The sequence below is a fragment of the Lygodium microphyllum genome, chromosome 25 (genome assembly GCF_053477565.2).
Source record: "Lygodium microphyllum isolate KBCC chromosome 25, Lygodium_microphyllum_v1.1.10, whole genome shotgun sequence".
Classification (NCBI taxonomy): Eukaryota; Viridiplantae; Streptophyta; class Polypodiopsida; order Schizaeales; family Lygodiaceae; genus Lygodium; species Lygodium microphyllum.
In genome coordinates, this window is record NC_141159.1 from 41262804 (window position 1) to 41274398 (window position 11595).

An 11595-nucleotide genomic window follows, 5' to 3' on the forward strand; every position below is an offset into this window, starting at 1 on the left:
CTTGCTTGAGAAGGAATTTATTCTCTTGCATATCGGTATTCGTGGGTGCAGAAGGTGCCTGACAATCAAGCCATACCACTTAGGTTATTTCATTTAGGATATGTCTACGAACCATATATTAATAAATCACATATCATTACGAAGTTTTGCTCTGATACCAACTGTAGCGTGCCCTGTCTCTCTAGGCACGTTTTTTAGCAGTCCATCGAGAGACAAGTCTAAGCGACGCCGTCTGGCACTCCCATGGAATGTCACGAGATTTATCGCCTAGGGTTTCTCGAGTCCACCTCGCAACAGAACGCTCACGGCCGAGCCCACTAGGATCCACCTAAAACTCGGATCCCTAGTAGTCAAGGTCTCCTGACAGCATTCTAGCGTTGGGTCCTAGACATCCTACTTTATGCAGAGATACCCAAGCCGAAGCAAACCCATGCCACACTTAGTTCAAAGAAAACAAGAAACGAGAGGGATGCGCTGCTCAACCTCCCTACCCGTAGGATATAGTCCCATTCCGATCCCCTAGAACGGCATGAATTGAGTTTCCAACCTAACACTTTCTAAGGGTCGCGAACATTAGTAAAACCTTGTGAAAAGCCTCCCATTTCTCTGGGACCACCTTGCCGTAGGACAGACCCGTCAAGTGTTCCGCCCACCCGCTTCCCTCAATGGGCGTTCTTTAGTTATCTAATTAGGTTCTATCACATTTATATGTGACATTTAAATAAATCAGCTTCCTTAATTAAGCCTTTTATGAAACAAGATTCGTTCGTGTAATTTACGGCACAAACACGAATACAAAGTAAGTAATCCTTTGACAAATAAGTTCCTCAACTTATCTTCAAATTAATCTTTGTCTCCTGCCCATACAGGAGAAATTATGTATCCCTTCTGCCCTGCAGAAGTAACTGGTCCAAATCACATGGCACCACAATTTCCATCCTTTATCTAAAATAGGATCTTCCAACGCCACAGTCGTTGGGCTCACGGCAGTCTTCAACTCCATTCCGGACTAAGCAAGGGGTGTCCAAAGCTCCACCTAATCCACAAGCGATCTAGGAGTGAAACACAATTTCCGTGGTTGGCCTTTTCACCACTCGACCTTTGGCCCGTGAATCAAGTAGTACCCTCTTGAATTAATCCGCGATGCGATCTTGGAGATGATCCACCCATGCAAAATATCCTTTCCTTAATTAATTCATTTTAAGAATCAAGCACAAACAAGGCAATCAGCCTAATATCATCTTTCAGAAAAACATTCGTTTATCCCCATTGCAACTTGTCATCACAGACCCCTACCATGAATTTACAATTAATCACAAGTACTTAGAATAATCATCCAAACCACAATCTAGCAATCAGTTGAATGTAAAAGCATTTAGGGTGTTATTCGATCAACCAACAATCAATTGTATCTCTTCCAAATAATGCGATAAATAGTCGCAATAACCTTTCCAACGTATATTTACTCTCCCCCTTCTGGGATCAAAGAGCGATACTAGGTAGAATTTTAACTTGACTTTATCTTCCTTTCCCCTAAGGCAAAGAATGCGAGACAAATTTGTAACAATGCAAGACTATCTTCCAATGTAAAATAATCCATGAATTATTGTGCAAGTTATAATCAACTCATGGTTTGGTAGCACAAGATAACTCTTTAACTGATATTTTATGTAAAACCTTCATAGGATGGATGCAAGACTTTAATGTAAGATTAATTCATGTACCATCGATGTAAGTTTCATATAATATTTCCCATGTATGTACCGTCTATGTGCATAACCCCTAGGGTAACCTTGCAAACCCTAAACAATATTATCCTAGGCGAAGACTTATCGATACTTAATACTTTAGAATCTTATATGCCATTTATGTTGTGCATGGATTAGGTGCAATCAACTTTTCTTGATACCTGCACTTTGCAAACTCCATCTTTCGAATATATGAGATGAAACCTATCCTTTTAATGACCTATTCTCGTGCGGCATAGTATGGGTCTAATGCATCTCATACGGGAATCAAAGCAAGCATCTATTGTTTTGGAAATAAATTACTTACGATCGGTACCGCGATTGGATTGGCAGTGATGCCCTCAACCGAGGCTTCATTGCGGATTATGAGATTTTCTCCTGCACTCGATATCCTTCACTTCAGGGCCATTCCCAATCTTCCTCGTCCCTAGATGCAACCTCCGCAAGGTTTTCAACAGTCTCTTGCCCTGAGAGAGGGGGGGGAACAATTGGGGGGAAGTTGGCTTGCGGGGTAGAAAATACGCTAAGAAAAATAAAAGCGTCTGTGGCCACCCTCTAAGAAGAGGAAGAGAAGGAGAATCTTCTTTAGAAGGTTCTCTCCCTCTCACGAGAATCTTCTTTAGAAGGTTCTCTCTCTCTCTCTCTCTCTCTCTCTCTCTCTCTCTCTCTCTCTCTCACCCTCTCCCGGTCTTCTTTCAGGGTGCCCTGGCCTCCTCTGCATTGTGGTGGTGGTGGTGGTGGGGGGGGGGGGGGGGGGGGGGGGGGGGAGGAGGGGAGGGATATATTGCATGGTGGTGGAGAGTTTTTGGGACCTCCCAACTGCTTGCGAACTGGCTGAAAGGCTGGGGGGTGTTTGGCCATGTGGCCTCCCCCTTGCAATCATCGTCATCTTCTTCGTCAGCTTCGTCGTCATCTCCGTTGTGATCATCGCCTCCTTCCTCCTCGCCAATGTCGTCTGCTTTCTCCCCGTCATCCTCGACGTCATCACCATCTCCTCCACATCGTCCTCTCCCCCCCCCCCCCCCCCCCTGCTGGTGACAACAGAAGGAGAGAAAAAATTTTCCCTTATTATAAAAAGAAGGGGGGTTTCCCATACGAAGAGGCAGGACGGGATATTACATCTTTGTAGTCTTCTCCTTCTTAGTGTCCTTCTTGTCCTTGACAAGGCAATCTTTCTACTGCTACTACTGCTGCTCCTGTGCTGCTGCTACTCCTACTGCTACTACTGCTACTACTGCTACTATTGCTACTACCTCTATCTCTACCTCTACCTCTACCTCTACCTCTACCTCTTCCTCTTCCTCTTCCTCTTCCTCTTCTTCTTCTTCTTTTTCTTCTTCCCCTTTCCCTTCTGTTGAGAAGACTGACCGATCAAAACCCCCGACTTAGAAGCATTCTGACCTTTGAGTTCTTCCTCTTGATCCAAGACCATAGAAACCAACTTCTCCCATTTAAGGACCTCTATCCGCCCTGAAGCGATCGCAGAGTAGAATGCACTGAATTGGGGTAGTAACTTAAAAAAATAAGTTATCGCCATGTCCTCTGAGGTAATGGCCTTTCCTGCATTCTGGACCTGCATCTACAATTGCCAAAGCTTATTAACATGCTCCCGCATTGAAGAAGTTAGGACTCAAAGTCCCCATCTGAACCTCCAGAGACACCCGCTTCATCACAATCAATTGCTAAAGCATACATATGGATATCAAACAAATCACTATCATCATGCAAGGACAGCTTAAGTCCAATCTCCATTGGTGTGCAAAATAGCTTGCAATTCTATAAGCCAAACCTCACAAGAAGTCTACCGATATATTTGGATTGTGACAATCCAATGCCTCCAGCAACATGAATGAACTGAATGCCCAAATAGTAGTGCAAATGTCCTAAGTCTGACATCTCAAAAGTTTGCTGCAAACTTTGCTTGAATATTGAAATCTGATCAGCATGTGTCCCTGTGACCAAAAGATCATCTACATAAAGACCGATGACCAGCAAGGATCCCCCCTCTTTATATACGTAAAAAGTAGACTCCGATGAACTATTAATAAACCCTTGGCTAAGTGAAAAGGCATTAATTTTTGCATACCAAGCTTGGAGAGCTTGCTTCAAACCATACAAAGCCTTTTTCAGCTTACATACCAAGTGTTTGGATCCCTCAACTGCAAAACCAATGGGCTGCTATACATACACTTCTTCTCGAAGTTCCCCATACAAAAATGCAATCTTAATATCAAGCTAGTGCACAGCCCAACTATGATGGGTAGCCAAAGCAACCATAGACCGAATGGTAGTCATATGGGATGTAGGAGCAAATGTCTCCTCGTAGTCAATGCCTTTCTTTTGTGCATAGCCTTTGGCCACAAGCCTAGCTTTATACTTGTCAATGGATTCATCTGCATGTCTTTTCAGCTTATAGACAAACTTTGTACCAATGGCTTTCTTCCCAACAGGCAATGTCACTAAATCCCAAATTTGATTCTTTATGATAGAATCAATTTCAGCTTGCATTGCTGCCATCCAATGCATACTTTGTTGAACATCCTCAAAACAATCAGGCTCCTCATCATCAAGTGTTTGTACTGCCATAACAAACTCCATTATATTAGCATGATCATGAAGACCGAGGTTGTCTTCTAGTACAACCAGCAATAGGAGCATCCAAATGACTATCTTTCATAGTCTACAAGTACCATCTAGGCATCTACCTAGCTTCGTGATTGTGTACAAGCTCCTGCTGAATCTCAAATTCAGCATCTTGCTGAATATTTAGATCAACTGTAGGTTGAACTTTTGCATTGCTCAATAGAGCAGCTGGCTGAACATTATGTTCATTTACCAAAGCTCCAGATGTATCACCAAAAGAAATGGGCAACAGCCCTTCAAACACATCATTGCCAGCCTAATATGTATCAAAACCAGCAAGGGATAATTTTGATGTTTCATCAAAAACCACATCCCTACTGACAAATACTTTCTTGGAAATAAGATCATACAATCTATATCCTTTGCTCTCATTGTTGTACCCTACAAAAATGCATTTAACAACCTTTTTGTCCAACTTCTTTCTTAGTACTTTGGAAATATGAGCATATGCAAGACACCCAAAAGTACGAAAATGGCCAACTGAAGGTTTCCAACTATTTCAAACCTCAAAAGACATAGCATTCTTTAATGCCTTGGTAGAACACCTGTTCAAAATATGGCAAGCACGCATAACTGCTTCCATCCAAAACCATGTGGCGAACTGTTAGCTTTTAGCATACATCTGGCCATCTATATGACTAACCAATTCTTCCTCTCTACAACCCCATTTTTTATGCCAGGAGGCATATTTCACGGTGGATTCCGTGCCACCGTGGATTCCGTGAGGTTTTACGGTGGATTCCGTAAACTTTGATGACCGGGGCTCATACACAAAGTGGATTCTTTGTGCGAGAAGTTGATGGGGACGCCTGTCCTTTTCGGGCATTTCATTAATTTAGTGTGTACATGGGTGATTCCATAGCGGGTGATTCCGCAAAATGCATATTAAATTAATAAACGTTTATGAGTTTAGAGTGCGCACTCGTAATAAATTAAGGTTAGGATTTATTTCTAACCAGTTGATTTATTTATGTAGCTGAAGACTGCTAGGTATTCACTTTTGTCAGTTTAATTATATTATTTTACTAACGATTGTGAATGCTTCAGTTGATGTGTAGAGATAGCAGTAGTGGCGGAGGAAAGCATTGGAGGATAGCGAGTATTCGATTTATGGATTATATTTTGATGGGCGCATACCTTAGACATGGCGCCTATATTTTGTCACGCCTATTTATTGAGGCGTCGATTATTTATTATTATTTTGTATACGCATGGGCGCACGATTATGTTATTTCTACTTGGACATTGTATTGGGCATGCCAGACTATTTGGGCACCACCCATTAGCTTTATTTCTATTTTGTGTTAAAGCAAACTCAAAAGCTAAAAGCTTGCTATTTTGTAATTTGGGCTATTATTTGAGCTTGAAGATGAATAATACATAAAAATACATGCTTTGTGGAGCGCTCATACAAGGCATGGGGGAGATTGCACCCAATTGGTCTCTTGCTCTTGTCGTTCATGCTTTTTACCTTGTAATTTGTGCAAAAAGTAAAGTTCTATTATTCTTGGGGACCTTCCGGCATTCACTACGCAAGCGTACAGCATCCGATCTGCGCACCAATTTTGTTGTCGAGTATATGCAGTAGTATACTAATGGATAATGCCTTTCTGCTTCAAAAAATTATTTAGCACGGAAGACATATATTCCCCCCCTCGGTCCGAATGGAGAATCTCAATCTTGTGGCCAGATTAATTTTCACCAAGCGCAACAAAAGCCAAAAATGCATCATACACCTCTGACTTTTTTACCAATAAGTAGATCCAACAAAAACGAGTAAAGTCATCAATGAAGGTGACGAAATAATAACAACCACCCAATGACTTTGTCTACATAGATCCACATACATCCGAATGCACAATCTGTAATCTCGCGGTTGCCTTAAAACCAACATCACGAGGAAACAAGAATCGATGCATTTTTCCAAAATGCATTCCTCACAAATATCCTCAAGAGGTCTCTCCAAGAGAGGTAAGCCATCTAGCATTTGTGTAGGCTGTATAAGCATCGAGCAGCCATAGTTGACATGCCCCATGCGAGTATGCCATAACTCTGCCTATGACATAGCAAGAGTAAGACTAGAAGCTAAATAGACTGATTGATCAACCAAATAAGCTAACTCATAGAATCCATGACATAATGTGTCAATCAAAACCAAAGTCAAGAATTCTCTATCATTGACCATACATTTTTCATCGTCAAATGTGACCTACATACCACACTTTGCTGAAGAAAAAATGGACAACAAATTCTTTTTTATACTTGGCACATATAATGCATCTTGTAAACGAAAAGTAGAGCCATCAATGGCTATCAAAACAATCTCCCCAATACCTCTAACAAGGTAAGATGCATCATTAACACACTGCACAAACTTGCCAACAAGAGCTGCAATAAAAAAGGAAAACAAATTCATGCGAGATGTAATATGCCTAGAAGCACCACTGTCAAAGAACCAAGTGCTAGCATCCTCAATAGAGCTAAATGCTCTATCAATCCAAGAAAAATCATAAATGCAAGTGTAGAAACAGTAGTCACGATCTACAACAAAGATGCGGACTCTATAGCAATAGAAGGTGCATCAAAAACAGATAACCCTGACTCCTTTTTCTTCTCCTTGGCTATGCGCTTCTTACATTCTGTGATGTAATGACCTGGCTTCTTGCAATAGTGGCACTTGCCCTTCTTGGTTTGCGTGCCCCCATGTTTCTAGCTGCTCTATAAAGTACTTCAACTTCCAAAACTCTGCGGAGCATTTTTAGACTAGCTGCCCTTGCCCATCTACCTTGCCATAAAAGCTTGTTTAAAGGCTATTACATCCACCCCACTGTTCTTTCTTGTCAGCTATTCTTCTAGGAGCAAACTAACCAACTGAAGGAAAGTAAGTGGCTGCAAAGAAATTCTCATAGTGAGATTTAGGGCTATATAAAAGGCCAAATAAGAGGGCGGTAATAAATTCAGAGTGATACAAAACAACTGTGCATCCAAATAATACTCATCTACATTCATTAGCTGCTCACACAAGTCCTAAATTTTATTAAGATGAACCTGTATGGAATCACCCTTATCTATCTTCACATTCTCAAGATCTTTCTTCAAGAAAGAGATGCGTGTCTCATTTTTTCCAGCAAACATCTGCTCAAGTGTCAACCATGCTTCTCGTGAAGGAGTTACACCCGTATGTGCAAGATTATAGACCATTGAACTACCAACACAATCAATGACAATGCTTAAGCATCCTGTGAGTCCCAAGCCTTTTGTGTTGTTGATCTCTGGGAATGTGGCTGAGCTAGAGCAGGCCTTTGACCACGTCCTCCTAGAGAAAGTGTTGCAGGAGCCACAACTCTAGAACGAACTTCTTCACTACTAACATAGTCCCAATGATTTTTCGCAATCAGCACATTTTTCATCACGAAAGACCATAGAGAATAGTTTTTGCATCCATTCCATCCTCCTTGGATACATATGTGAAACATCACTCTGTCCTTGATTTCCCATGGTAAATGTCACTTTTTCAAAGAGCACAAGAGCAAGCGCTAAAACTGGAACAACCCGGAAATCTAAAAATTTCCAAAAATTACAACAAGCACCACCCTGTAATTAATAAATCTGATCACACTCTGTCAAAATTGTCCAATGTACACACTATCCAATGCACAAACAGTGCTCAGCAACACAAAAAAATGCAAAAGCCCCAAAATTTTGTTGTCCAAAATGCATAACTTTAGTATGTTTCAGACTGAACCTGATGTACACATACCAATGTCTACACTAAACCAAGAAACCCCAAATTTCTAGCCCGAATTTCAAGAAATTTCTGCAACAAATGTGTCCCAGTTACGTCCAGGAGTAGAAATAGACTGCCCAAGCAAAAGCCCTTGTCTTATTCAAATTTTAAATTTTAAAAAAATCTATATTATCTCCTTCCTACTAACAAGGTGCCAAGCTGCAGGTGGAGACAATGGCAGGCCTAGCACTGATGGTGGAGCAAGAACAGGCGGCAGGGGCTTGCCCAGGTGGTGCAAGAGAGCTGGAGCACCACAAGCGGCTGCGCTGCAAGCAGCGCAGGAAGAGGGCGCAGGCTGGGGAGGCGCTAGGCAGCGCACTAGCTACTGACACTGTAGCTGGCGCTACAGGCTGATGATGTTGCAGACACAGGGAACTAGAGGACCAGGCAACCAAGCAAGTGGCATTGGCTGGCAGTTGGTGAGACAAGCAGAGCTGACGAGCATAGGAATGGACTAGGACAGCTGGTGCTACAACCAGCAAATAGTTCCGGCTGCTGCTGGGAGGAGCTAAAGCTGAGCTGAATCTCAGCTTTGATACCAAATGTGAGAGACGGGAAAGATCAAAGTTCAATTGAGAGTACACAGTTGACAGTGAAGAGAGTGTAAGAGTAAAGACACGACTCCCAATGCAATAATCAAAGAGTAATGTGCAAGTACCAAGTACAATCCTTAAACCTTAGGGTTGTTAATGTGTATTCACACCCGAAAGGTGTAAAACATGATAAGTGCCCGAACTGTGTAACATAAGCACATAAAATAAAGAAGAATATAACTAGGGGGGAAAACCTCTCATAAGGAGAGTAAAAAGTGCCCCAATGTCCTACCAAGGATCACCAACACTCCTCTGTGAGCGTAGGCGTGAGTCAAACCCAACAAGTACAAGGATGACAACTTGACCTACACTTTAGAAGGAGTGCATATACATTTCACATGCACAAGAAATGAGTCACTGCAATTCAGGAAATGGCAAAATAATTGAGTCTGTCATAGAGGGCTATCAAAGAGGCACTTTTATGGGGATCTACACTATGTCGAGGATGAAAGAATGTTTAAGAATCCCAAAGGTCAAATGTGTTAATAGCATCCTCAATCTTGCATGATCAGATGGCATAATTCATCACATCCTACTTTTGATCAAGGGAGGGATTGGCTAAGATGGGCACCTATGCTTGGGGCTACGAGAAGAGGGAGACAAGGATGAGGTGTCTTAAAAGAGGAGGGGGTAAGGAAAACACGAAGAGATGGAGGACAAAGGGGGTCCAGTCAGAGTTTGCATCCTAATCCATGTCACAATTGCCTCAGTCTCCATCTCAATCCTACCGTTCTCGACAGCCTTTCACGATATTGCTATGTTCTTCAGAAGAATTAGCAGGAAGACAATATAAGGAGACATTCTAAGACGTATTCATGGAAGCAGTCTTACCTTATAACAAAATTATTCTGATTATTGAATGGAGAAAGCAGAGGTATTGCGTGCTTCTTGGTCATCAACCAAAATTTATCTGTGCTGACAGGCACTCTCACGGGAGCCTACAAAACAACCCTCGTTGTTAAACAACCTTCAATAAAGCAGGAGAGCTTTTAAAAAAACAAAAGGCAACCTAGACTTAATGTGATAAAAATGAATCTTACCCCTTGCTCCTTCCACTTTGGGAAAAGCTCACTGAGAGCCCGTGTGTCGAAAACATTCCCAGAGATAGTATGTGCTCCTGCAAATTCCCAATCAAATTTCAAACACCCGTCGTTTGCTCTGTAAAGATGAGGCAATGAAGCTGCTAACAAACGTGGTCTGGTTCCAAAGACCACTGTCTCAGGAAAAAGAATACGAATTTGATCTTCTCGATCAAATTTTGATCATACTGAAGAGCTGGAAAATATGTTCTACTGGGCTTAATTTTGAGATAGACTTCTTCCAGCCATCTCCAACGAAGGTTTGTAGAATGCAGGCACCTTCAAGGCTTGCATAAAGCCAGTGCGAGATCACATATACAAAGAATGTGGACAGGAATGGGAAAGAAGAATTGCCTCATACCAATTTCTGCTCCTTTCTCGACAACGCAGACAGAGAGGTCGGTATTGTTCTGCTGGCAGAGCTGCTTGATTTTGACGGCAGCAGAGAGACCGGCCGGACCACCTCCTACGATGACCAAGTCATAGTTCATGCGCTCTCGAGCCTCGCCGGATTGCGAGCAGAGGCCTGCTGATTGGGAGCAGAGGCCAGCAGGTCGCTGCCAGGGGTAAAGCTGCCGCAAGGGGGCACATCCCGCACCTCTGCGTGAGATGCATGAACTCAGTCGATGCATCCTTTATAATTCAAGTGAATCACAGCAATTCTGAACTTCTGAGGGATTGAATTGCGATCGCCCTTTTCTCCTTTGCTTCTTTGCGTGGCTGCGCGAAGCAAATGGTTGTTTTTTTGGTGCACCTATATGTCTTCCTGAGAATCTCTATCAGTTCTTGCCACCAACTGGCGAGGTTTGCAAGCCTGTACGGGTCTCTCTCTGGTGTGCGTACCTCTTTATCTGTCTGTCTGTGGCGGCGAAGCAGAAGTCCAGGAGGAGGCTAATGCGGTGACAGCGAGCGAGAGAAGGCTGAGTTGCTGAGGCGGGACGATTACAAATATACATGATTTTGCCCACAACAGCCAAGTCGGACTGGCGATGAAATTATATCTGAGAATATATATGTACACACACTTTTTTTTTAATATACACAGGCCTACATATATATCTTACAATATATATGTAAGCTTTAATATTTAAAACCATTTTATTATGCATACATTGTAATTACACTTTTTTATTAATTACACTTTGTTTTTAATATGTTCATACACACAGGCATACATATATATCCTACAATATATATGTACACACATTTTTTTTAAATGTCTACATGTGTATGTTCATACACACAGGCATACATGTAAGCTTTAATAGGTATTTTATTATGCCACTTGAGAACCACCCCAACCCATGCTTTGAACTCAACACCCGTATGTACTCAAACCACTAAGCTACAATCCCACTGGCATGTTTTAAACTATTTTAAGACGGCCCATTGTGTTTCTATAGTATATGGTTGACTTTTTCTAAGGCCAAAGCCCATTGCATTTTTGTAGTCTAGGGATGATTTTTCTTTAAGGAAAAGTGAGCAAATCTAAAAAAATTTATGCTATTCACACAATACACCTCTCTCTCTCTCTCTCTCTCTCTCTCTCTCTCTCTCTCTCTCTCTCTCTCTCTCTCATGACATCTATAGGCACAACCAAATCCTATTGCTCTAAAGATATGACATGGCACTAAAATATATATTTTTAAAAATCACTATCAAAAGATGGGATTTTGCAATCCCATGGCTTATTTTGCAATCCCATGGCTTATGTCCATCCTACTAAACTCCAATATTGCAAAGGA

General features: G+C 41.9%; 1 protein-coding gene across 3 annotated transcripts in view; it reads right to left on the minus strand.

The window, feature by feature from the left end:
• The window catches only part of ETFQO (electron-transfer flavoprotein:ubiquinone oxidoreductase), a 55984-nt gene extending 45169 nt beyond the window's left edge, over nucleotides 1–10815 (minus strand). For 2 of the 3 annotated variants that reach the window (XM_087667196.1, XM_087667195.1), the window contains exons 1-3: nucleotides 10212–10815; nucleotides 9812–9888; nucleotides 9603–9709 (exon numbers count right to left, since the gene is read on the minus strand). In XM_087667196.1, coding sequence (XP_087523322.1) covers nucleotides 9603–9709; nucleotides 9812–9888; nucleotides 10212–10482 — 455 coding nt within the window. In that variant the 5' untranslated portion in view covers nucleotides 10483–10815. Of the gene's footprint in view, nucleotides 1–9602; nucleotides 9710–9811; nucleotides 9889–10204 lie in introns of all 3 variants that reach the window. The other variant, XM_087667197.1, reaches the window with a different exon arrangement.
• Nucleotides 10816–11595: the final 780 nt, after the last annotated feature.